Below are 27,782 nucleotides of genomic sequence, written 5' to 3'. Positions count from 1 at the left end.
AACAGAGTTTTCGAGTCCATTCGTACAGCTGTTCAACTTTTATCACCATAAACTGACAGAAAGTCTGCGTATGAGTGCAGCAATCGTCCAAACAAAACTGCTGTCCCATCGGTAATTGAAGTCTGATCAAGAAAAGGGGATTCGAATTTCAACCTAGCGTACGTTTTCGTGAGTCCACAACACTTTTTGGAGGACTGCTCTGAGACAACTGTGTTCGTGGATCGTTTAGACGAGGAATTCTACCATATTCAGTTCTTTACCGTGCTCAGCGTAATCTCGTCGATGAGTAAGTAGGTTTACGTGTTTGGTTTGTTTATGTTACAGTAATTTTATTTATGATTCTAGTAACATACGAGCTTTCATAATAAAATCGATTATGGCTATATCAGGGCCCGAACGCACTGGGCTGAAAAAATTTGTTTGGCTCTGCCAGAAATCTCGACAATACGTGCTCCGTTATTTGTCAGTCGCGCACTTAAAGCATCAACATCTTTGTTAACCACGAAGTGTTAATTACAGGGATGTACAAATTAAACTCTACTTAGAATTAACATCTGATTTCGCTTTTTAAGTGCGAGATCAAATTTTCTTGATTGACGCTATCCTTCAGATCATGGCATATAAATTGAAAAATCTGTCGGATTCACATCTGACTGAAAAATTCATCCTCGTCCAAGACAGGACGACGGTGCCTTTGAAGACTGAGAGCACTTGTGGTTACTTGTCTAACGGATCTGATGATTGATATCCTTGCAAAATAAACAAACATCTGCTTAGTGCGTAAGGGCCCTCAGCCAACTTAAAAAAAAGTCCGAAAAGTCTGGGATATTCTATAGACACTCGAAGATGAACTTCACATCCATGCACTGCCAGCCTGTTTCATGTGCTCATTCAGTAAAACGGAGTGAAATGACAAACGGTACGATGGCAGCGGCGCAGTGAAATAGCGGTGAGAGGTTTGGGTCGACTCGGCCAAAGCCTCCCTCGTTTCTTTCGTTCCTCCATTTCTGATCGCCTGGAATATATCCTCTAAAATGCACATTGGTGAGTGAAGACTCTTGTTTGTACGGAGAGGGGAGGGGATAAGCGCGGAAAAAGAAATGAGATTCTATAGCAAACCCCACCCCCCTCGAGCGGGAATGGCGCTTAGTGCTCGCACTTACATCTATTCCCCTGAAACCGCAATGATATTGTGCCTATTCCTCATACTAGAACGGTTCGAATGACTTAAGGAGGTGCTTTTAGGTATTACATTAACTTTTTTATATTTTAACATGGCTTGCATCATCTTGCATGCCTGTATCTTCTGCATGGCATAGCCGTTACTGACCAAGGGTGAGGTCAAGATGGCTGGATGTTGACTGGTCGGACGAAACACCAAAAAGATAAATACTAAACTGATTTTGAGATCCATCCGATCGGATTTAAATTTATCTCGAAATTCTTCGGAACGGCTTCGGTACTCAATATAATACCTTGCGGCCCTCGCGCTTGGTTAATAAGATATATATCTTGACCTAACGCTTGGTCAATAGCGCATACGCCATTTTTTGAGAACTATTTTGGACTTGTTAGGAGAAGAATGCTATAAATTGTCCGATGATCCATTCCAGAAAATCTGCTCCACAGATATTCTTCTTTCTCTTCTTCTCGAGCTCTGAATTGCTCTTCTTGAGCAGCCGCTTCTTGTTCGTCGACAACTGGTTCTATGTTTTAATCCATGAAAATTGGTTTACCAAATTAGCTTTAATCAGTTGCCTCATGAATGAAGGGAAGAATCCGCACCAAAATGAGTTCTATACTAATCGGGCTACTCATGAGGTTTAATTTACAACGGATCGAATATTCATTTCTTTTTATTTTAATTATGCGTAATTCTCCTTAAACCCACGGAATTGTGTGAACGATTTGGATAACTAATTTACGTCGTGAATTTTTGTCGTCCCTTTATTTTTTTACATAAAAGTGACTGTCGTAAAAAAATTCGAGGTATACATTTTCCAACGACAAAACGGAACTAATTAGGTATTTGGAATGTTCCATTCATCATTAAAATATCGGAGAGGACCTTGGTGCTTCTTCTTTCGTTATTTCGTAATAGTTCTTGCTGAAAAGAAAAAAGATTCAATTCCTTGGGGTAGCATCTAACTGGAGGGTCTAGACCCCCGTCTAGCCCCTGTTAGAAGTGCCCTTAGACCCGAGCAACCTCCAGCCATTCTTGGAGGAACGAGTTTCTTCGACAATTCCCGAAGGAGTACCTTCGACGAGACCTTGGAAGATCAACTCTTTAACTGGTCAGTCCCTGCAGTAAAAAGTTTTTTTTTTTTTTTAACCCTTAAACCCTATCATCAGTGTGCATATTCTCCATACTGATCTCTATATATTTCCAGCGGTGCTGACGAGGAGAATTTGTTTAGCAATCAAGAGTTTTTTTTAGTTGGTGATCCTTCCCTTTATTTTCGAGACCTTAGGCCCTGTTTACGAGCAAGGAGGGTAACCCTTGTGCTAGGGTTACCCTAGCAGGCGGGTCAAAGATAGCCCGGGTTTATAAGCAAAATTTCACAGGTAGGGGTACCCTACCACCCGGGACAACTTACCTATGCTTGGTAACCGCACACATTGTTATCAATGTTCAAAGGGTCTGGAAACAAGTAAAAAGCTGTCCCGGGTAGGCGAGTTATCCCCAGCAGAGCGTTTACAAGGCAGCTAGGGTTACCCTGGCGCTAGGGTAACCCTAGCGCTCAGCTAGGGTTACCCTAGTGCAAGGGTAACCCTAGCTGCCTTGTAAACACGTCGATGAAAAAAGAAGAAATGTGGGAGCGTTAGGGTAACCCTCCTGCCAAGGTAACCCTGGCACTAGGGTTACCCTACCTGCTTGTAAACAGGGCCTTAATGTTTCAGATTCAAAGATGATCTTGTAAGGAGAAATTAGATGCTAATCACACTTAGGGGTCGAAGGAATTGCAAATCCCTAGAAGACCAGGTGCTTTTTGCGGTTCCCCGAAATCACAAGATCTCTAAAAGCCCAGACTTAAGATGATTCCAGCTCAGCTTTTGTCTATTACACTGAGTTCTTGAGCCCGCGAGTTGCGTCAATAAAGTCGCATAAAAAGATAACTTACCGCGTATTCATCTCGCTGAGACGGCTGTTTTCCGAAACTATTTCGGATGGCTTTTGAGTGTTCGATAATCTCTCTGATCGTTGTCGTCATATGTTTCAGAATTTGCTAGTAACGATTTTCTTAACGAAGATTTACTAACTGCAGTGTCAGTAGAACTCGAAACAGAAACTCAACGCTTTCTTGTGTCATAGAGGTAAGACAAAGGGCGGATAATTATTCAAAAGGAGCAAATTTTATAAATTTAAATGTTTTTTTTTTGCAATTTGGTCAACATACGATGAATCAACCAATTTCATCAGACTAAGTTTTTTTGATTCGTTCTCCTCTTGGGGAGACAAAGATTGTAAAATTTAGAATATGAATTTCAAAATGCTCGTAAATATCCTCTAGCAGTTTAGATTTTCAGCTTCAATAATGCAGACTCATTTATTTTCTTGTATGTAGGATTTCAACCCATATGCGCTTCTTGTACATTATTATCCATCTGCCACTGTCAGCAAGAGTTACCTAAAAAAAAAAAAAAAAAAAGAAAAGAAAAGAAAAAGCACCCTTTTTATTCCTACAAATGAGATTTAGGTAATTAGGGTTATCGTGAAAACAAGTTACACTCACTTCCCAATTTGGCTGGGCATAGTAATCAATTAACCAAGTACATGTCAAAACCTGATAGAATCGAAAAATTAATTTTCATCCCAGCTCGATTTGGAACAAATGAAATTTTTCAAAACCAGCTGATAGGTAACAGATGCTATGTTTACAAGATATTTGCTTATTTTGGCAGCAGGAGACCAGCTCAAACTTCAAATTTTCTTTTCATTTCAAAAATATATGGAAACGCCGTGACAGGCCTCACAACGGGCAAATACAAACCTAATTCAATGAACTGACACGCCTTGATAAGGCAACGGTATCCACATGGAAGCCATATCATAATTTTGATCTGGCTTAGTAATTAACAAGGAAATTTGACATGTAGACAAACATTTTTGTGTCTAGTTTGCAATTGTAATCATTTGAATGGAATCGAAATGTGTTTGAAACATGCCGTTTTCGATCCCCACGTCGGTGAACCGGGGAGGTCAGTTAAACAAACGAATGAAACAATATTCTTGCCAGCTCTAGAGGTGTAAATGCTTCCTGAAATACACTTGTGAAACTAATTAGAGCTGAAACAAACATAACGCCTACAAAGATTTGTCGATAATGAAAGTTTTTGCGAAATTGTGCTGGAATATGTTTTTCAGTTTTAAGAAGAATCGTTGCCGAAATACCTACATTCGCTTTATTTTGCTCCATTAAATATGTCAGCAAAGAAAATAAGCGTCTCTTGTAAAACATTGGTAATTTCTGAAATCAGATACAACCATAATCAATTATATAATATGCTAATTTTGGATTGAGCCCCCGAAAAACATCTAAATTAAATCCATTACAGTTTCTTGTCAAATTGTTTTTTCTAGGGACTTAGCACAAATGGAGGTTTGTATTATTTGTAAAGAAGAAGGGTATTTCATGGCCATATCTGTGATCACTAGATAATTTAGCGTGTCAGACCTTAAAAAACACCTGTATCCTGCGGTCGTTATGCGTTGTTGGGAAAGAAATAACAATGTATCGCGTTATTTATTCAGCTTATTATTAGTGCTTCGGGCAGACAGCCAGTCGCAGTACAAATCTGTCTTATAAACGGTGTTAATTCAAACTTCTGTGGCAAAACTGGAAGACATTTCCTTGTTAAAAGCGTTGTTGTCGAAACGAAAACCAGATTGCACGTAGACATTTCCTTGTTAAAAGCGGTGTTATCGAAACGAAAACCAGATTGCACGTGGTTTCACTTCGGGTTTGAAATGGTTCGTTTCTGAAAGCTAAGCTACCAAAACAGAAGGTAAGTTAGCTTTGCGTTGTATCCAAACGAATATTATGATGATCTCATCTTGTTTCCGCGGCAAAAAGACAGAACACCAGGTTATTGGTCGTAGTAAGCAAAATGACACTTTTTTGACTTAAGAGTGTTCAGCCATTTTGCTACCGAGTTTTTCTTCGTCTTGCCTTTGAAAAAAAGTTTTCTGTTGTTCAGTAAGTCATGTTATCACGAAAAAATTTTTCGAAACCGAACGATGTTCTGAATTTGCGTTGAACAATCGGTTGGTAAATTCTGTCTTAAAGCGAAATGGCATAATGACAGAATTATATAGTTTTCCCTAAAAATCAACCACCGTTTATTTTTGTGTGTTGTCATAAGCTGACAAGTTAGATTCTCGACGTAAGCCAATTCACCTTCTAGTCTGCGACATTAGTTATTGATGTCAGCTATTTTATTTTTAAGATTAATATCAGAAAACTGACATGAAAATAAATGTTGTGGTTAAAAATATTGATCATGTTACTTACATATTCGCTTTGAAGTTTGTGGAGAAAAATCATGTATCCAGTCAGGAACTTTCTTCGATCGTTTTCAATCGTGATTTTATACACTTGCGTTTTCGGTCTAACGTTACCTGAATCTTACAAAATATCGTTAAAAATTTCGAGGGTATCGCCTGATCCGGAGTACCTATGTTACAAATGTTTCGAGTTGAAGAGTAATCAGTGATATCGAAACATACAAACCACATATCATTGTGCATGCTAGAGATTTTCGTCCATTTGCGTTACGATGCGTTAAGCCACCAGAAGTTCCTGAATACCCTAACTATCGCAAATTTAGGAACAACGTGATCTTTTCCGCGTGATTTGATACAACGTAAAATGCTATGCGGGATGCGCAATATGTATCAGATACTTCATGTGATAAGACGACCATGAGTGAGACACACAAGTACAAGAAAATTCTTAGCGGAAGGAAATATATTTTACAGATGTCGATGGACATGCTATCTTGAATAGATCGGTTGGAATAAAGCAGATCCTTTAAACCTCGAGTGGAGTCATTTACGTGGGTTTTATGAGCCTAAAACTCGGTTGCAAATTCAAGTAAATTTATGCGAAATTGGATTGTTTACCTAAAGAACATTTTCTGTTTGGTTAGGCCTGAAAAAAAGCTCTATCGAATCTAAACTAAGAAAAGTTCTGTTACTTAACGTTTCGTAAGAGATCGATTAGTGCAAGCAGCTGAATTTTCGTACCCTATGAAATATTCGGTTGAAGTGAAAAAGATTGGTGTCATTCGCAGAACACTTCGATTTTCAACTGAATATAGACTCGATCCAACTTTACAGCGCTACTCAAAAAGAAAATTAAAAAGTTCTCCCTTATACTGCACTTACACCTACCAAAAGAAAATTCTAAAAGGTTCTTGATTGAATTCACCACTTAACTGCAGTTTTCGCACTAAAAGCACACTAAAAGCCTTTGTAACCAAGCCTTATAGAAAATCCAGAAACGGCGCTATTGCGGCAGAACTAATTAGCACTGCGTGACTTCGTTTTCGAGAAACTGTTTTTATAATTAGAATTTGCTTACTGTAATTTCAGAGACTACCCTTAAAATTTCAACTCGTATCGTGTTGAAGCGTTTAGTTCTTTGATATTTTTCTGCGCTAAATGCGAGTGTCATGTGGAACCAACTAGGTATATATCAAAGTCACTTCTTAGCAGAAAACTTATGTAAATTACCTTTCATCTGTTAACAAGTTTTTTCGTTTTCTCCTTTGTTTTTCTACTGTTTGTTTACCTTGGCTAGAAGAGAACATAGCGAAGCCAAAATGATTTGGAAACAGTCACGATCCTCAATTTATGAAAAATAAAGAGACAGTGGCAATCTTTAAGAGATACTCACGGGTACCTCTTGGCATTACAGTGTCTTTTTTGCTTTCCAAGATAGGCAAGAAAGAAACGACTGTGGAACCATATAAGTAAGTAACTTGATTCGATGATCACTGACTGCAGTATATCTCCGAGAATTGGGGTCAATTGATTGGGTTCTACATGGTGGCGCCATTCTGTATTTCTTCCTCGATAGTTTTAGATTCAAACCAATACTCTTTACACCTACACAGGATTTTACGCATGCGTGATCGGTAACATCGCGACCTAAATAATTACCAACTCGTTTTGAGTGATACGTTTACAAAGCTGACTTTAATGTCTTCAAGTTAGTCTTCAATTGAAAAAGCAGTCACTGAATAGGTTTAGAATTAAGCAAGAATAAGGAGTAATTACTGAACCCACCATTCGCAAAATATTTTTAAAATACTTGAATCAAGCTATTCAGAAAGTTCTGTATGAATTAGCAATCGCAATAAAAGCTGCTCAGAATTCAATAGGCCTCTCTTCGATTTTCAATTATTTTTCAGAATCATTGATCATGCCATGGATATATAAGAAATTCTGACGCCGAAGAAGCGGAAAACTACAAACTCAAATGTATGATTTAGCTTTGACTTGTTTACTTACTTGCAAGATCTAAAAAATGTGAGAGAATATTTTTCCGACCACTTAAGAGTTGTTTTGCGTCCGTATTTCGCTAATCATTCTGAAGTTGCGGTGGCAGCTGTTTTTTGGTTTTGTTAAAAGGAAACCGCTATCGCCGAGACGTATCACATTTTGTGATAATTCGACAACCTCGATCAAAGCAAAGTATATTTTTCGAAAAACGGTTGGCCACACAAAAAAAAAAAAATTAAATTTTTCAAAAACATTGAACATTGAACAAAAACATTGTGATTGAACTTGAAAAGCGGGGGAAAACTTCTGAAACTCAAAATTAAATGCGGCTTTTTAATTGCAGAATTAATATGACCATTAGGCTATAATATCGTAGACAGTCTCTCTCGAGCCATTAAACAGGAAAAGTTCTCTATACGCTCAACTAAAAAACTCAGGCACAATTTGTCTACATATATCCAGGTAAAGATTAGAAATCTATCGACATTTCGTAGATATTTTATATATTTTCAGACAGTATCTGTTATGTGTGCAAAGAATTCGCCAAAATTGAAAAAACTTTCTACCGATGTTCTTAAGATTCTTGGCATTTCGTTGGTGAGATATCTTACTTAGCCCCCAAGTTCGATTACGTTCAAAGATGTTTTGTGAGGAAAATGAAAAAAAAAGAAGCTATCATTACATCCGTAGAGAAGTTTAAAACGCTGTTTTAAGTTATGTAGTTTCTTTGTAAGCCTCTTGTGAAGGAAGTCTTCAGATCTTTAGACGTAATATTGATTTTCTTTAGTTTTAATGGGAGATGGCAATTATAGCTGATCCATTGAGTGTGCAAAAGCCTAGGAAACCTGGTGTTTATTTTGAAGTTTGAATATATATCGCGTTCCTCGAAATTACTTTGCAATTAAAGGAAGCTTTGAGATAATGTGAGTATATACCAAGATTTAAAACACAAATTGAAAGAACGAGATAAAAGCTGCGAGGATCGCAATGACTAGTTGGGGTGACAAATTCGCATGCAAAGTAACATCCAAGGTATTCAATGCAAATGTTCAATGGCGCCATAGATCCGTAGAGCACTTATGCTTGCATAAAATGCATTTTATTCGTGGATCTACCACAGGAGAAAATGTATCTCTCGTAAGAGATAATGTAATTTAAGGAGTTTCTGATGTCACTTCAGGTCAGCATAGCTCGAGAAGAAGCCACTTTGCGTTAAATTCGAAGACTCTTTTGATAAGTTTTCCAGAAAGGGCGCTCGCATTAATATCTTTTAATGTTTTAAAAGGCTTTGTTCTCGCGACAGGTGGTATGAACAGACAGAATACATCGTAAAAGAAAGGCCGCTAGCAGCCCAGACTGGATTTTGCTTATAAAATTACATTCATGCTGCAAGAAATATACCGCTTCCATTTGGTGAATGCGGTTCACATATGACTAATGTCGGTGAACATTTTGGAATCGTTGTTTAGTGTTTCTAGTGTAAAACAGCTATCGAAGGCACACCAAACTTAGCTACCTTAGCGGCTAGCAATATTCACAATAAGATCTCAATGACATTTTAGATCTAATAGACGACCAGTTTACAAGTCATTGGAGAGTGTTTATACTCAAAGTGTATCTAAAGCTTTTCGTTGCGAGCGTAAAAAAAAAAAAACGCGTTGAATTGCTCGTGAATTTCGTGACTACGATCAAAACGGGTCATCGAGGCTACTTTTCGCTCATTTATGATCCAAATCGCTTTTTTTAAAACATCAGTTATGACTTCATGTACTGGGATATTTGAAGTTGAATTTGTCCTTTACTGAGGGGGATTGGAAAACCGACCTCTGACTTAAAGAAAAACCACAATATGTTTTGGAACTAAGAAAGAACAAGGATGTTGGCTGGAAAAGATTGAAACGAATTGCAAATATCGAGCTTGATCATGAAATATCTCGGATGAATGCTTCACTTAACTTGAACCTTTTAAACCCTAACTTTTTAAAATGATTTCTCCTTGCAGTGTCAGCGTTGAATGGAACAATAAGGTCACGAGATTAAAAGAAATGATGTCACCTAAGGAGTTCTTGATATAGCTTCTTCTTGTCAGTGCAATATATAGGAAGTGCCATGAAGAATAGTATGGCGAACAAATGATGCGCGCCGATAGTGCGCATATATAAATGGGCACAATGACATAAAAACAAGTCTCAAAAAATGTTAGATAACATGATTTTATTTTGCCAGATTCATTTCGCAATCTTAGGCTGCTTGTACAAAGAAGTGAAATGATAAAAATTATGATACCAAAGCTGACTGAGAACAATTTTGAACACTTAGAAGAAACACCTGCTTCCTGAAATGATGCGAATAACATATTTTCTTAAAAAGACTTTTAAAACTATTTTTAGTTTGGGTTGTTAAAGAGAGGTGTCAGTGATCAATGCATGATTAGTTTGGTTAATCACTTTTTGTTTCCACAATACGGTGAACACCTTCCTTTTATGTTACTGAGTGAAAAAAATCAACCTTCTTGGCCTGTCAACTAGCAATTTTGCCATGACTACCTGCTAAAAAACAAACAGAATTTTAAGGACCCAGGTTCTCTTAAAATGAAAATTAAAGTTAAAACTAACAAATTGTCTCGGTAAGACTTAGAGGTGGCTGGTAAATTTTTGGTAAACACCTTATCATTAATATTGCAAAGAGAAAACATATATTCTAAATGCATGGTGATTCTTCCAACATTGAAAAAATTGACATAAATTAATAATGAGCCCGCTAAACTGTTTCAATTATTGAAGATGCAAAATGTTTTCCTTATTATGGTTTGTGTTAGCTTTGTTTCAAAATCAGAAGCGTGGGGTACATACATAAAAGACTTGCGACATTAAACTTAAATGCTGCTTGATATCTATAGAAACAAAAATTGAATAGCGAGAAAAAAACAAAACAAAACAAAAATATGAAGTTTTGAGTTAGTTCCGTAAACGAACTTAGGTTGCAATTCTGTAGCCTAAATCGTACAAAAATTGTTTGTTCAAATATTTCTCGGTTAGTTACGTTCTTTTGTAACATAATCGAAACATTGTTCTCTTCTAAGGGGTCCACACCGGTACTTAACAGTTACGGTGCCGCGTATATAGCACAGTATTGCTGATCATCCTAGAGACTAAAAAGTCACCATCATGACTTATCAAGGTGCAATTATCATATATTTTTCTTCTAGGGAGGCCGGGCTGGAGTAGGCTTCGTGTTAAAATAACAAATGTACCGTGGTTCTTTTGAAATCGCCAACAAACAATAAAAACTTACAAGTTTACAAAATTTTACATTTGAAGAGGTGCCCATAGGCGGACGGTTCTTTGATCGAGAGCAAATTCGATGTATTGAAATACGTTGTAAATTTACATACATATTTAAACGCAATTTAATTAATGATAGTAGCTTATTGTTTTTCGTGCTTGTGGCTTTTGCGAGAATTCGAGGGGGAAGGGAGTATTACAAGATAAGTTGGTTTGATCAACTAAATCAATAATGTACTGAAGGAGATCCTAGCGTTCCGAGCTTTAGCCCTTCGTTGGAGTGAATGACGAAGGGGTAACGCTCGAAACATCAGCTTTGAAAAACATCTTGCCGGCGGCCACTTCACATCATCAGGGAACTTAAGCAGTCACGACTGCAACGCCACGGAAGACGTTGATTAAAAAATGAGTTTCTACTTTTAGTTAGAATTTCGAAAATGGCTGCATGTGTTTACCGTCTCATAGGGCGCCAGACCTCAAACTCAACATAACGCATAAAAGTAGCGTTGAGTTCCAAATGTGAAGTAAAATAATTTTCCGCCGCGGTTTCGGTTCGCAGACGACGCGAATTTTGGTGATTTCACGTTGTTGTTTTGCAAAGGACGGCTAAGAAATGTGCAAATTAAAGTTTAAAAATGCACGTGCTAGGCTATTGTTCTGCCAATTAGATCTATTGTTTTTCCACGTTCTCGTTGCCGTTGCCGTCATGGCTGCTTAAATTCCCTATCAACTCAGTTGATAAGACCAAGTCATCCTTGAATATACATGCAGTCTTTCCTTCTCGGGATTCTTTTGGTACCTACTAAGTTCAAAAGCTGTACTGAATGCAATAAATAATTCCTGTGGTTTCTAGCTTAGAACAAACAGAACTTTCTTCATATAAAGTGAAAAAGTTTAACCCTCAGAATATTGTGATATGGAATTATCTAGAGCATAAAGTTCTTCTGAATTGTGCCGGAGGGAGCAGCCGGGAGTAAACTCTATGATTGGTCCAGTAAATTGGCGTCATCCACTCTACCAATCAGGTACAGAGTGATATATATATACTTATCGCACCTTATAATTGGTCGGTCTGATCACCCCCATGCCTGCTACCGTACTCGGAGTTCTTATTTCCCTCCTTGAGATAATTATTACCCTTTCGATTGGCCGTTGCGCTTCTTTTAGCAAATTGCACTCCAAAAATAATAAGCGTACTTTTAAAAGCTTGTCTAAAGTTTCAATTTGAAACTTCTTTGCTACAATTGATTAATTGTTTGCCTGACGACTGTAGTAGCACGAATCGGATTAAACTTCTCACATCTCAAATTTTCTTCAACCAAACCTGTCGCGAGTAAACAAAATTGAACAAATACTACCGCACTTGTAGGCCAAACGTCTAATATCCAATATTGCGGAAGACAAAGTTGCCATTCACAATTTCCGGGTTTTCATTTTCCGTGAAACCCTTGGCCAAGTCTATTTGCTATAACTTCCTAAGGCGTCCGAGAACCCGACAACTAAAACTTGGAGGCGGGATATCATGACTGCAAGGTGTTACACTTGAAAATGGTTTTAAAGGTTTGTTTTCCTGGACCATTTGTAAAATGAGTCCGCTTTAATGATCCGCAACATAAAGGTGTCAATGTTTTGTCTGATCTCACATAACGGTGAAAATTCTGCGCAACAAAACTTCACTTTTGAGTCCAATTTGAACATTTCGATTCCTGCCGTATTATTTGAGAACCTCTTAAGGAATACCTAAATTAGTCACGTCTCGATTAGCTGTAAAATGAAGTTTGCGAAGCGCTTGTCACGTTTAGGCAATTCATGATATTTCTCTTAGAAACATGGTTATTTTACTTGGACCAAACTCGTTTATCCAGCTGCAGTTTATTTGATTTATAATTTACACGCTGACACATGCGTTAGAATCTACGCAAACTGCTCCACCAATCAAATTCTATAGCGACAATGCGATCATTTTTACCAAACTACCAAGTTTGACGACTTTAGTTGCAGAGCTGCGTTGAGTACATGGACCAACTTGGATGAATTGTTCGCTTGAATTAATTGAGTCCGCGACAAAAATCCTAATTCCATCCTTTTGTTGGCTAAATCGTCTTTCCATACCAGGTAATCGTTTCACATTTTCTTTCCTATTCTGGCATAGATATTATACAAGGAATTATTTGTAATCAAAAGATGCGCAATTTTGCATAATTTACGAAACGCAAAAGCCATTTAGTTCTACGCGCAATAAATGTCGTGCTATTTTCCTGTCCAAACGAAGGGCAAAAATCGCACATATTGCAATATCTGACTAATGTTCCATATAGCAGTGGTTGTCCAAGATTACGCCCTAAAATACGCCTATTTCATTTTCTTCTCAGCTTTAAATTTTCAACCCAAATAGGTGGTTGTACTAATATGCAACAAAGCACACTTTTGGAAAGCGTCGGCCGTGAAAACTGCTGTATAAAATTTGGACTAATTTTACCATAAGGATTTTCTTTTTTACTCAATATAGTTAGTTTCATTAATATGTTTTTATAGGAAGCCGTCTTTGATTTGAAATGACCCGTTACAAAAAACCATCAACAACGAATCTGTTCTTAAGAAGAGTCTAAATCATGCTTCTCAAGGATGCTTTTGCATGACTGTCGGCTCAGTTCGCGGAAATAATGAGTTTTTTTTTTGCACAGAGCAATTTCAATTTGTTTTAATGGAAAATTGTCTGTAAATGTTGCATAACACGATACAAAACGGAACAATTACAAATTTACCTTGCTGCTGTATACGAATACTCAACTCTGTATGTCGGCTTTTCTCTGTCTATTCATATATATTTCTACAAGGTCATCTGTAATTTGAACATAATTTATTTCAAAACCGGATTATAACGAAGTTTTAAATTTGTGAAAGGTATTAGGTTCCGCTTTCAAAAACGGTTGTCTTTACATGTGCGCTCCATTCGGAAGGGTCTTTTTTGCGAGAAGCAATTTAAAGCCAAGCTATCTGTAGATTTGTACACAATTCATTACAGTGTCATATCGAATTTAATTCGTAGCAGGCTGTAAAGTCCACTCTTGGTTTCGTCAAATGCATTCAATACATATCGCGTATCGTCCATTCTGTTTTGCAAGTTTGGCGTTCCATATCCAAAGGGAAGTGCTACTCAAGTTAGAACGGTGCAATTAACCAAAGGTTGAATCGGAGTACGTCTTAATTATTTCTTACCGGACACGCTTCAGTCAAGTTTGATCAAGAATCCTGAATTTAATCTGTATTGTAAAGAGAGAAACTTTCTAATCGTCAAGCATAACTTCATTTACCTGTCTCAATGACACATTTTCGATATTGCAATTTTGTACAGGCGAAAACATTACTGTTTTCATGAACACAATCAATAATACTGAGTTTTTTATTTACCAGTGCTACTCATGTATTCAGTCATATGTCAAATACATGAAAGTAATTAATGTTTTTCTTAAGAATTTTTCCTTCAGTGAGGACAGCGTTTGAGAAGTTGTCATGGGAAGGCTTGACAGGCAAGCAGCGCGTGCTAAGTAATGCTTTGCAAAAGTGGCAAATGTAATTACTTTCTAGGGCTGACAAATTTTCACTACATCTAAAATGAGATCTCAATTTGAAAAAGTGAAATCAACTCAGATCTGTGTCTTCCTAGAACAATAAGGACTCAATGACAATCATACCCCAAAGCACTCCTTCAGAAAACAATGTTATTTTCTTATCAAGAACTTTTTCAGACATCAAGATTGAATTTATATAGGTAATTTTTTTTGCACCTTTCTCTTACTGATCTAAAAACATTGGAAAATTTACCCAGAAGTTGCTTCCTGCTCTAAACGTTTTAGTAAAAGGCCACTGCTTTATCCAAACAAGAAGCCGATGGAAGCGAAACAAGATCGATTTTCTTGGGTGTAAAAAAAAAAAAAAAAAAAACGAAGGCCATACCCATGGAAAGAAAACGGCCTCGGGCCTCAATTCATTTACCAGACAGATAATTTTGCAGATTTCCTTGCAAAATTACGAAAGATATTTGAATCATTGTCAAGTCTTATCGTAGCTATAGTTAAAAATTGCACCGTAAATTAAATAATGATATTTACCGGTTTAGGCAGTCTCCAAATTACGTAAAACTTGGCTTGGAAGTCAACAGATTCTGCTTTATAATTTGGTTTATCAACTGACGGAGTTGATAAACGTAAAAAGTCCATCGTAAAGAATTTCTCAAACTGACGTTTCGAGCTATTTCCCTTCGTCAGGGCAATAACTGGAAAGGTTTATCTGCTACCAGAATATTTGTTCGGAAGGGTGATCTTCCTGGTCGGATTTTTTTCTCATTCGAAACTGATAAGGAGGCGACAAATCTATGTGATCATTCTTGTATTCCTGTAAGGAAGAGCTTTCACTTGAACCGTCATCTTGATTTGATACGAAAAAAAAAAAACCTTTTTCGCGCGGGATAATTCGGGAGACTACCCGGGGATTGTTTCTCCAGGTAACTTAACAGGCTCGTAGAGCTGTTCTGTTTTTCATTCAAGATGGGGATTTCAAAAGTTTTGAAAATGATGCAATAAAAACTATCAGCCAAAGAAACAAAAAGGACTGGTTTGAGAGCCATAAAGCGCTTACCTATCCTTTAAATTTTGATTTTAAAACATGGCTTCGGGCTCGCTAAGTTACCGGGACTTTCGAGAAGCGGGCCTCCAGTCCGAAAGTAACAAAATAATATAGGGCCCCGCGCGGTCAGGTAATACCGCGATTTGATTGGTTGATTTTATAGGTCGGCGCGAACCGCTCTAGGCAGATAATAAGGTATCAATGTCGTAAGAAGAAATTAAATGTTAATCTATACTCGAAGTTAAAGGATTACCAGTATTTCCATGTTGATCCTACATAAGATGCTTTGATGAATCTTTGACACATTTTTTTACAATTATGTACCAAATAAAAAAGAAAAATCGTGTAACATCAAAAAACGAAAATTTTGCTTTTTCGTGTAGCTTTCTGAATTAGATTTTCTTTTCCCCAGTTGGATGAGAGCAGATGCACTTTATGCTGGTAATTTCTGAAGATTCCATTGCGCGCCCACAAAGACTAAGTTGTGGGAAACAAAACGAAAAATAAATCTATCATATAATTTAACACCTTATAATCATGTACTTGTTGTTTAGATTCACGCACCAAATTTGCATATTAATATAAAGAACAAAGAAACCATAGAATACTGACTCCAACGCATATGCACTGGAGGAAATATTCCCCGTAATGCACGGACGTTCTTAAACTCGATCTTATCTTTTGATAATAATCTTGATTAGGAACTCTCGCACGGAAATTATCTCACGCAAAGCGGGTCCATTTATCATCATAGCCATTTTTGTACCTTAATTCAACATTTGACGCGCTAAGGAAATTGCTTTTGTGCTAACAAGAGTCGTTCTGGTCTTGCATGTATTAAGGTCATAATAATAAAATTCAAGAAAACCCTCTTACACTCAAATAATGCTAGCGGGGAATAGTTCAGTCGAGTTCTCCCCGCTTCAGATCGCGCTGTTTTCGTTTGCTTTAACATTTAGTCAGTTGTCTTCCAAAGAAAATGAAATGTTCCTAGATCTTATTATTACTCTAAGCGAGAATTGCTTGTTGGTGAGTATTACACTCAAGTACTTCATAAATGTTGAATTCGTTTTTGTGAAGCGCTTAACAATTTCTGAAAAATCTTATTTACTTTTAGGTGTCCCGCCCTCAGCAGGGATTCAAGGTTATAACAAAGAAGAAAATGACACTGTACTTCGTATTGCTGCTGTGTTTGCTTAGCGTCTCCGTAACCAAAGAAGAGAAAATCTGCGAAATTCGGCCTGAAGGGAATTCAACAACTGTGTGAGTTAAATATGCGTATCCACAACTTAACTGAATACGCGTCAACAGTCATGAATTTCTCAAGCGAGAATATTTCAAATTCGTTCCTGTAAACCAAAAGCAAACGGATTATTTATCTAAGGTGCATGTTTCGTGTGTTTGGTAAGGAACACCTTCGAAGTTCAAACAGCGTCGTATAACTGAAGGGTAAATTCGCCATGAGCGCCATTTACAAGGCAGGAACTCTTTGAACAGAAAAATACTGTGCGGCCCAATATTGACGCGGAAGGGAACGTTTGTTAGGTTTCTTTATGATTTTACATCCAAATATAAAGGGAATTCGAGAGGAAAACCCATTTTATTTTGGAAACTTAAACGACATGAAAAAAAAACAGCATGGCAAAGCTAATAGGTTGGTTGGTTAAATGTTTCATATTCTCGAGTTCCTTCCAACTTCATTGTTATCATTCTATGCTGCTGTTTATTCCTTTTTTCTTTTTTTTTTCTAATGAAAAACCTTTATCAGATAAGGAACCTTTATGGCTTTGAGAATAAGGAATTATTAAAAAGAAATTTCGCCCTATTTAACACTTTTCATACAACTAACGGCACATTTACATTTCGTGCATGGCCAGATTAAAGGATTTTCATAACATAAGCTGGAGAATTTGGTCAGTATTGGACCAACTCATAAACCCGTAGTTGATATTTTTTGCCTCAAAGCTCATCACTTGTCAGCTTGATATAGTATGGATATAGAAAGGAGAAATTCTGTCTTGATCACTCGTGGAAGTTTTCAAACCCTTTAAAAACACTTACGCTCAAAACAGTTCACTTGAACAAGAAAGTGTAAATCAGCATTTAAAAAGACGGAAAATAAACTGGAATTTTACCAGAAATGTGGGCACTGAAAAGAATTGTAACGTCAAGCCTCAATTGCGTGCAAGAAGTGATAAGCTCAGTTGTTCCTTTCTTAATCTAGATTATCGTATACACTTGAAACTTCAAAACATCGTAGTCGGTACCAGCTTTCTTGCAGAGCAAAATCTAGATCAAATCGAAAATCCGGAAAATAAACGTGAATTTTAAGAGACAGTAACGAGCAATCGCTAAAATGAAGAACTAGATATGGAAATGCGATCAAAGGGTAATGCTGTTTGAATTGCAATTTTTAACAACAAAATGACGAAAATGTATTGTACAATTTAGTGAAATTATTTACATTAGACTGTGAATGCACTGAAGCTTCTTAAACAGTTTTTAAGATGATTCAAAAAGAAAAAAAAACCGACATCCTACAACGCTTCTAACGCGTGGCTTCCAAGGTTCGAACGCAGGTACCTGTAGGACCCAGTCCCTACCTGGGAGGTGAGGTGTGGAAACGGGCGTCGTTGAAACTAAATTTTTTCAGAGCTCTCTTTCTGCTGAATTTACTTACGTTTAAGCCAAGCTACGACGTATTCTAATCAAGATTCAGAATAACGGAAACTGCTTTTATTATACTCATAGAGTTGCTATTATTTTTTTACCTTTTAATCTGATTTCAGCGACAGAAGCAATCAAGGTTGCACTACGATTTCATGTGACAACGCAACAGAACATGCAACAGAACATATAACTATCTTGTGAGTAAATTTTATTCTTGCATACTTATTTGTTACAATAAGATTATGAGCTAAAGAATTTTAGCTTCTAGTTTGGGCTCTGATCAATTCGAACTTTCAACATGACCCCCATCCCCTTCCGGGCGAGCCACGGGCATTTGACTGTCGTCAGTGCCCGGATGACGGGAAACTTGAACTTTGCCTGGATAAGGTGAGGAATTCGACCCGGAAGTGTCAAGTTTTTCCAGCGGAATCCAACCGTTATATTTTCGATTTTGGAGGTGTGTAAAGGTAAAGAGTTCACTTTCGCGGGCGACTGGCTCAGAAAAAAAGGTCCACTAGGTCTAGGTTTTAAAGCTTTGTCAATAGGGACCTTACGCAATCAGGACTGCAACGCCAAGGAAGACTTCGATTAAAAAATGAATTTCTACTCTTAGTTAGAATTTCAAAAATGGTTGCAGGAGCTTACTGTCTTATACGGCGCTACAGCTCAACTTCAGCATGACGTATAAAAGTAGCGTTGAGTTCCAAATGGAAATTAAAATAATTTGCCGTCGCGGTTTCGGTTCGCTGACGACGCAAATTTTGGCGATTACACGTTGTTGTTTTGCATAGGACGGCTAAGAAATGTACAAAGTTTCAAAACGCACGTCCTGAGCTATTGTTCTGCCAATTAGATCTCTTGTTTTTTCCACGTTCTCGTTGCCGTCGCCATCGTGGTTGCGTAAGGTCTCTAATGTCTAGAAAGTTGCGGTCGCTAATTTTGACTTTTACAGAAAAAAATTGAACCTCAAATCCGGCACTTCAGTAGGGCATTTCAATACAAAATATGCTCCGAAGGGGTGGAAATGTGAACAAAGCAATCTTGAAAAGTTCAAATGCCCCGGGGGTTTGCCCGGTTGGGGGATGTTGAAGCTTCGAATCAATCGACGCATTAGGGATAAAACAGATTCGTTCTATAAGATTATCATCTCTTCAGGATGCTATAAATAGATCAGGTGTTTATAATTATTTTCATTTCACAGGCGTCTTTCGAATAACAGAATTGCAGATTTAAATGAAAGCATGTTTGCTTGTTTGGAGAATCTCAAGGAATTGTAAGTGCTTATGATTACTATTTTCTTTATTGATGGCGTGATGTTGTTAATTATTGTCACAAGGTTTTTTTTTCAGTGCAGCTAACCCTTTATCTCCCAAGATCTGATTATCAATTCTCTCCTCTAGCTGCTATGCCCGGTTAGCTCAATTGGTTAGAGCGCCGGATTGTGTTGTGCGGGAGGTCGAGGGTTCGAGACCCGGCCGGACCAATACTCGTGGTCTTAAATAACTGAGGAGAATTTGCTACCTTTCTATAATATCAAGAAATGGATAGATATTCTAGTCTTCTCGGATAAGGACGAATAGAACTGTAGGCCCCGTCTCCTGCAGGGTTAGGGGTAGGAGACGTTAATTTCCCACGCACGACATTACTGTGTGGTGGATGTCCTCTCCTGGGGTTGGATGGGTAGTTTCTGCGCTGATGAAAATGTATTTTAATGTTAGCGCAATATAAGTTAATAATTTAATTATTTATTTATTTCCTTGTAAATTGATTAAGAAAATTTAGTGTTAGATCAGAATAACAACTTCTAGCTGATAAGTTTGAGTATTCTCATTACCTGTTTGCTGGATAATGTATGGATCTTGTAGGGAGAAGTTACATGTTAATCACTTTTGGGAGTTTAAGGGTAAACCCTACAAGAGAATATAATTTCAGCAGTTTTTCATTTTCCTCTAGAGTTTTGAACAATAAAATCTTTAACAAACAAACATTTAAATTTAAACTAGTTTCATAGCAGTACTATGAAAATGATCTTTGGATAGATTTAGTGAGGTCAGGACAGAAAATTTAGGAGACATGTATGAGGTATCCATTCGATATTTGAGGAATGTGTAGTCTTTTTCTAAAATTTGATTTATCATCAGAGATTCCACAATAATTTACTTTTCAAGTTAATGAGATTTCTTCACGTGCGAATCGGCTCTTGGGGGGCCAGATCTTCCCAAGTTGAAAGGGTTCATATAATAAAAAGTAAAAATACAACTCGAAAACTCTACAATTTCTTACCGCAGAGTTCTCGACAGAAATCTCATCTCAACTATTCCCCAAGAAACATTATAACATAACCAAAGTAAAGCGCGCGCTCTGATTGGTCAATTTAGCGTTCCCCATTTGCCCATGGGTGTACGCTGCTGACGTGAGCAAATGCAAAGACTATTTTTCCGCGCGCGCTTGTTTTTTCTGGTCGCGTAAGATTTGTTAAATAAACGGGAACTCTTTAGCTACAATGTATCAATGTTATGTTATAAAACAAATGGTAAACACCACAGCGTACACTATTGAGTTATGGATGCACTTGGGAGGTTTGCTAAGCACTCAAGAAGCTAGAGTCGCTCTCGGCTATCGCCTCGAGCGACTCTTACGCTTCTTTCGTGCTTAGCAACCTCCCGCGTGCATCCATAACTCAATAGTGTACGCTGTGGTGTTTACCATTTGTTAATTTTCCACTCTTGCCGCTTTAGAAGATTTGTAAGTTGTTTTTTATTTTTTTCTCAAATGATAACTTTTTCTTTTGTTTTATGACTGAAACACCTTATATCCACAATTTCCACTGAAACTGAGGTGAATATTTGTTTCAGTTTATACCACACGAAAACCAAAGAATTAGTTTCTTTCTGACAGGATACCGAAAAATATCCAGCAATTAACTCTTGACGAGCTAGTTTGTCTTTCCGGCTTTTCGGGGGTGAACAGTCTGATCACTTCCGAACTAGCAATTAGTCAGCACGAGAGGAACTATTCACCTGTGTTGTATATACCAATATGGATTATTATATAAACTTGAAATTATTTTGTAATTCAGGAATCTTGAACACAACAAAATAAGCAGTATTTTTCCAGGAGCTTTCAAAGGACTTCATTCACTGAAACATTTGTAAGTCTCTTTTATTCATCTTTTTTGTTAGCACTTTTCGATCAGATGACGTAGAAAAAAAACCAAAGAGATTGTAATAGCTTAAAAGAACCAAGTAACCATCGGTAAAAGGTGTGTTGGTAAACTGAAGCGCGGGAAAGCTGAAAGCGCGGGAAAACCAGCGTGACCGTGCCCGATTGCCTTTCAGTTTTGCTTCTAATTGGTGGCGGGAGGGGAGGTGAGAGGAGGGGAGGTGAAGGGAGGGGAGGGTAGGTGTGGGAGGGGATTGTTTAAGTTTTCGACCAATCACATAATGAAATAGAGAAAAACAAATGCTTTCTCGGATTAGTTTCAAAACTCGATAAAAAAAAGCTTTTTTATTTTTGACCAGTTTGAGCAGAACTTGCACAAGCAGTCAGATCTTGGGAGCTCCAAAATATCAAAGTAAAGCTAATCATTCACGTTCAGCTGGCTGAATTTTTTAAAAAAGTTTTGTACAACTAGAAAAACTGACCATTAACAATTGCAGATATTTAAGCAATAATTTAATCCAGAGGATTGAAAAGACCTCGTTATCCGGAATCAAGATGCTGAAGAGATTGTGAGTACAAATTTATGAAAACTATTCATAAAGTTTTTATGACTAAGAAGTGTTTGTTCTCTTGTTTAAAATAGATTTATGAACAACGATGGGGCTTTAAATGATTTTCCCCTGGTACCTTAGGAGGTCCAAAATATTGAAACAAACTCAATCATTAACGTTCAGCTGTCTTAATATTGGTAATCAATTGTAATAGTAATTAATAGTAATCTATTAATAACCGCAGATACTTGAACTATAATCACATCACGAAAATTGAAAAGAACTCCTTTACCGGACTCAAGAAACTGACGGAGTTGTGAGTACAAATTTATTGAAAACGACCGTGACGTTTTATTCCTCGACCATGAAAGCTATGTTTGTTGTTTCAAATAGATCTTTGGAGAACAATGGCTTGAAAGACATTGCTCCTGGTGCCTTGGATGAGCTTAATATAAATGTTTTGTGAGTATAACTTTTGTTGAAGTTTTCTTCCCAGCTAAGCTGCACTGTTGCTATCGTTACAGCGGTTTTCGCAAGTTTCGTAGAAGCAAGTCTTGAATTGTGATTTATGTTATTAGTGAAAAACAAATGCACGCTACAGGGAAACTAAAGGATGCGCGTTTGCCTCATTGTTAGTGCGATCGACTCTGAATCGAGTGGTCCTGGTTCGAGCCCTGGTCGGGGACATTGTGTTGTGTTGTGTTCTTGAGCAAGACACTTTACTCTCACAGGGCCTCTCTTTACCCTGCTAGGGGGGGGTAACCCTGCAATTGACTAGCATCCCATCCAGGGGGGAGTAAAAATGCTCCTAGTCGCTTCCTGCTGCGAAAACCGGAGTTAAGAGCCGGCCTGAATGGACCACTTGGCTCGTAAAAAAACTTTCTATAGGACAACTTGACCCCTTAATAATGTACTTTTTTTAATTCGAGTTGATTCGTCTCGTTACTGGTTTAGACTCATTGGTATTAGTTTAACGACACGCATTTCTAAGATAGCTACCCATCATATGAGGAGCTTTGCACGCCTATGTGGCCCTTCTAGATCGTGGTAGCCCTAAGGGCCTTTATGCATTACTCAAACTCTTTATTTAATTTCACAGGCACCTAAAAGATAACAAACTTGAGGAGATGCCTGTGTTTAGGAAGCCCTCAAAAATTGCCTACCTGTACGTGTTATTTTGTTTTTTTTTTTCATGAGTGAATCCTACAGTACGTGACCGTACGTTAGTAATTTGATCATAATCTAAAGGTAACTTTGTGCATACAAGTTAACAATAGTCACTTCCTAGCTACAGTGGAATATCACACCCTATTGGGTCTGTTGGAGGAAAAAACGACGTCACATATTTTAGTAGCTAGGCAAACTATTTTAAGGTGACCGTTTTGAATTAGGTCATGATGCGCCTTGTGCTGATCGATATCACCGTTGCATCTTAAACCATCTTTGTGCGTTTTTGGTTAATCATTCTCTTTTTTCTCTTACCAAGTTCTAAGTCACTAATACTCTCTTGCAGAGATTTGTCTTCAAACCCAATAACGAAGCTTGATGCCAAAGCGCTGGGAAAACATCATGACCTTGAAGAACTGTAAGTTGACCATATTGTGAAATTTTTTTTAAAAAGACCTCCTAGTTAGCAATACCTGCTGTGATAAAACAACACCATTTTGATGTGAATGCGGAAGATCTTGGTATAATAGAGGAAAATTCATACTAGAAGCCAAGTTGATAATTTCAGAATTCCTCGGAAACCTCCCCCCTTCTCCCCCCGCCTGGTTAAAAAGAGGATTCTTACCGCTGACTTACTTTCCTTTCAGACATTTGCGTCATACAGAGATTACTACCCTCGAGAACAGAGTGTTTGTCAATAACACCCGACTTCATACCTTGTAAGTACTGAACAGTTTTACTGAAGCAATTTCAATTGAGTTTCGATTGCTTTAGTTTCGCTTTATTTCGCTCTGATTGGTTCAGAAATCTCACACCACTCTCACACCACTCTCCCAACCAATCAGATGCTCATTGGCTCCTTTCTTTTGATTGGCCGTCGTGATAACTTTGATTTGGTTTTTCGTTACCCGTCAAAAAGCGTTCTATCAGCGGTTAAAAAAGAATCGTTGTAAGACTCGTTTACAACGTTTCATGCGAAAAAAAAATAAAAATGAAAAAAACAGCTCCTTTAAGAGTTTAGTCATGGCCCTGGAAATTAAACCTGTGGTAGAATCTAACAGTTTCACAGCCATGATATATATAACTGAATAAATCTTCATTTTTATCTTTTTTTCAAACAAATTTTAAAAACCCGTAAATAAAAATAACGCCACTCATGGGTTTTAGAATTCCTGAGGAACAGGAGGAAAGTATTCAAAGAAAGTTAATTTATCTTGCCCGTACAATTAAAAAAAAACCCATTATTTCACTGAAGAAAGGTTGGAAAAAAAGAGGAATGCTATGGAATCCAACAAGGCATATTCAGTGAACTCCTTCGATGATTCTAATTTAAGAGTACATTGATAATTCTGTCTTCGGCAGAATTAGTTTCCTCATATGTATTATGGTTGAGATTTGCTGAGAGTGAGTGGAAAAGGACGGATCCTTATTCTGTTTATGTTAACAGATCGTTTAGGGCAGGAAATCTGAAAGAAATACGTCGGGAAGCTTTCAAAGGACCTCGGATTACAAAGTTGTAAGTTTAGATGTGATACATAAAATTTAATTATATCTGGGAAAGAAACTAAATGTGATTTGCGTTGTGTAAGTTCCCTCGGGTGGACCTCTTGGGACAACGAAACAATCCGTTTGGAACAGGCACATACAAAGGACAACATAACAAATCAACCAAGAAAACTAAATGATATGAGAAATTAGTATGTATTCCTTTCCTAAAATTGGTCGAAGTTGTTTTGTTGGAAATAATGTAGACTAACAGACACATTTGTTGGGACACCAACAGCCTCCCCAGCAACATTAGGGACTTTAAGCAGTCAGGAAGGCAACGCCATGAAAGACGTCGATTAAAAAATGAGCTTCTACTTTTTGTTGGAATTTCGAAAATGGCTGCATGTGTTTACCGTCTCGAGGGCGCCAGACCTCGAACTCAACATAACGCATAAAAGTAGCGTCGAGTTCCAAATGTAAATTAAAATAATTTGCCGCCGCGGTTTCGCTTCGCAGACGACGCAAATTTTGGTGATTTCATATTGTTGTTTTGAAAGGACGGCTAAGAAATGTAAAAAGTTTTATAACGCACGTTCTGGGCTATTGTTCTCCCAATTAGATCTACTGTTTTTCCATGTTCTCGTTGCCGTAGCCGTCGTGGTTTGCTTAAAGTCCCTATTGGATAGGGGAAGAGGCAACGTTTTTCTAGAGAAGTGTCCAAAGTATTTATGTCTGGAAGTGTAGTTGTGAGAAAGTTCGCATGACGAAATTTTCGTATACCACGGTGTAAGTTGTTTCTCTCGACGCCGTTGCAGCAACAATAAACTAAAGCCCACACTGGAAAAGTTAACATCTGATCTTGGATCTTTTGCAGAAATTTGCAAGACACTAATATCGAATTTCTGCCAGGTGATGGCCTTGAATACTTAAAGCATCTCATAATCAAAGGAGCATTGAAGCTATGGGAAATACCGATCGTCAGTTTTGAAGGGCTAACATTGGCAAGTGTAGAATACGCCTTTCACTGCTGTCTCATTAAGACTAAATATGACTCGAGTAGCCTGATCGCTACTCGAAAAAGTTTTACGTCAACTTCCGGCACTCCCAAACCGTGTAATGTGACAGCTACTAGAACAACGACCACAGCACGCCCAACAACTACAAATCCCTTCGAAATAGTCGGACCAAAACGCAACAACACGGAAATCCCAACTGAACCATGCTACGATGCAAACAAACCTCATAACACTCCCCCCACAGAACAGACCGATGTAGCGTTTAATTGCTCTTCAGTGCAAAAAAATGACACATTCAACCCGTGCGGCAATTTGCTGGCCTCGACAGCGTTACGCGTTTGTTCCTGGGTTGTGTTGGTCTTAGCGCTGTTCGGGAACTCGTTCAAACTATTTGTCCTGTTGCTGAGTAAACGCAAAATCTCCATCACCAAGATACTGATGTGTAACCTGGCTTTTGCAAACCTTTGCATGGGTATTTTTTTGTTAATGATCGTGAGCGCCGATATGTATTCGTTGGGCGAATACCAAAACTTCGCCATGCGATGGCAGTTCGTAACTGGATGCAAAATTGTCGGATTTATATCGATTTTCTCCACGGAGCTTTCCGTCTTTGTGTTGACGATCATCACTGTAGAGAGATACTTCACCATTGTCCATCCTCTGAAGCTTAACAAACATTTGAATACGAAGCAGATTATTGTACTCATAGGGGTGGGGTGGACGTTTTCTTTGACAATGGCCACCCTGCCCCTGGTGGGGGTGAGTAGTTACCAAGAGGTGGCAATATGTCTTCCATTCGATGTGAAAAACACTCTGTCAAAAGCTTACGTAACGTTTGTCCTGGCATCGAATGGAATGGCGTTTTTCTTTGTGTTATTTTGTTACGGTAGGATGTACTGCAGTCTCGGAGGATCTGTGCCTGGCGCATGCGTGAACCGAGTGGAGAGTCGTGTGGCACGACGAATGGCGATGCTTGTGATTACAAACTTCGCATGCTGGTTTCCGATTGCGTTTGTCAGTCTTGTAGCTGTTTACGGAACAACTCTAATAGATTTGAAAACTGCGCAGTTTTTCTTGATCTTTGTTTACCCAATTAACTCCTTCACAAATCCTTATCTGTACGCCATAGGTACGAAACACTTTCAGTTGGACGCACTAGAAATAATAAACCGTCTGGGTATTTGTAAGTCAGCTGTAGAAAAATTGAGTAACAAGTTACAGGATCAACTCGAGACTTTACCGAACTCGTCCCGAGGGGTTAGCGGAAGTAAGATTAGTCTCAGTTCTTCTCGGTCACCGCACCATTCGCCTAGAGTATCACCAAAAAGCAGTTTTCGTAGCGAGAACCGCCATAGCTCTTATAGAAGCCGCAACGGGAGTACGAGGAGTAACAATAGCAATTTCTGCTCCAATTCATCGAGAGAGAGCCAATCTTGTTCAACGTGTAATTTTTTAACCATCCCATTGATTCATAGAAAAAGCTTTGACCTGGACAGAGATAAAGAGATAGAAGACTCCAGGTCAAGTATCAATATGAAGAACAATGAAATCAAAATGACTTCCTCCCAGTCGCTAAGCTCCAATTCTGAACTTGATAAGGTTTCCGCGCGAAGACAGTCCGCCAAAGAAGTTGTTGTGGATGGGCAGATTGCCTGTTTGAATGGAGCGGCGCGTAGGAGCAGAGATAGCGATGAAACAGAAGCGCTGATGCCTCTCAAGTCTGATACAGGCGATGTTAATAAAAACACAGAAGACACAAAGGACAGCCTAAACTTGCTGGTTCCAATTGTCTTGGTGACAACCTGCTAGCATTGTCTATGATAGTGATACAGTTAAAGTTCAATTCAGGGACGCTCTCAAGAATAGAAATAGAGTTCCCTTCAAAGATAGGACCTTCTTTATGTTTTCCAGTTGGGACTGAAGGCTGTAGATGATAGTGTAATCCACGTTCCAAGGTTCTTCTCTTGCCATCCCTGAGAACACCGTGGAGATGCCGGTGGCACAAATTCTCCACTTTCACTGAATATTCCAAACACTCATTGGCATAGAAAACATTTATAACATCAGAAAAGATTATCCCGCGTTCTCTACCGTCGGCTGAAACGACTCCGAAAAACAATTCTTTGGAAAAAATAGTTGTAGAGTAGAAAGTTTAAATTCATAAAAATTTAAAATAAACCCTCCATTGCGGTGAGCAGTAGTTGACTTCTATTAGCGGTGAATGGAAAATCTCCGGGGTAGGGAAAAAAGAAAACCTTTCTTTGCTTATCACAATTTTAGTCAGTTGTCCTCCACTCCCAAAATAGATTAA

At 38.1% G+C, this 27,782-nt stretch overlaps 1 protein-coding gene and 1 long non-coding RNA gene across 12 annotated transcripts; one reads left to right on the top strand and one right to left on the bottom strand.

The window, feature by feature from the left end:
• Positions 1–5: 5 nt before the first annotated feature.
• LOC111344117 (lutropin-choriogonadotropic hormone receptor) lies at positions 6–27,665 on the top strand. 11 transcript variants are annotated; one of them, XM_088744885.1, is made up of 15 exons: positions 6–286; positions 16,535–16,680; positions 18,207–18,284; positions 19,289–19,360; positions 20,376–20,420; positions 20,806–20,832; positions 21,167–21,238; positions 21,747–21,818; positions 22,045–22,116; positions 22,194–22,262; positions 22,900–22,965; positions 23,314–23,385; positions 23,615–23,686; positions 24,415–24,483; positions 25,330–27,665. In XM_088744885.1, the coding sequence occupies exons 2-15, from the start codon at positions 16,580–16,582 to the stop codon at positions 27,278–27,280; spliced, it is 2,838 nt and encodes a 945-aa protein (XP_088601011.1). In that variant the 5' UTR covers positions 6–286; positions 16,535–16,579; the 3' UTR covers positions 27,281–27,665. The 11 variants fall into 11 exon arrangements, with proteins under 11 accessions (XP_088601011.1, XP_088601013.1, XP_088601010.1 ...); XM_088744887.1 differs by lacking the exon at positions 6–286 and adding an exon at positions 2,919–3,315; XM_088744884.1 differs by lacking the exon at positions 6–286 and adding an exon at positions 4,537–5,007.
• Positions 3,530–6,351, bottom strand: LOC148716332 (uncharacterized). The gene is made up of 4 exons (XR_015995265.1): positions 5,733–6,351; positions 5,514–5,626; positions 4,398–4,469; positions 3,530–3,629 (listed from the first exon to the last, which is right to left on the bottom strand). It is a non-coding gene; the product is annotated as an uncharacterized LOC148716332 (long non-coding RNA).
• Positions 27,666–27,782: the final 117 nt, after the last annotated feature.

This window comes from Stylophora pistillata, chromosome 14 (assembly GCF_964205215.1).
Source record: "Stylophora pistillata chromosome 14, jaStyPist1.2, whole genome shotgun sequence".
Taxonomy (NCBI): Eukaryota; Metazoa; Cnidaria; class Anthozoa; order Scleractinia; family Pocilloporidae; genus Stylophora; species Stylophora pistillata.
Note: the sequence above shows the minus strand (reverse complement) of the source record. Positions and strands in the feature narration are given on the sequence as shown.

Coding starts and splice junctions, on each gene's coding strand:
- LOC111344117 (XM_088744877.1), top strand. CDS start 16,402: ATGTTCCTAGATCTTATTATTACTCTAAGCGAGAATTGCTTGTTG. Junction 18,285..19,288: donor ACAGAACATATAACTATCTT/GTGAGTAAATTT, acceptor TTCATTTCACAG/GCGTCTTTCGAATAACAGAA. Junction 24,484..25,329: donor GGACCTCGGATTACAAAGTT/GTAAGTTTAGAT, acceptor GATCTTTTGCAG/AAATTTGCAAGACACTAATA.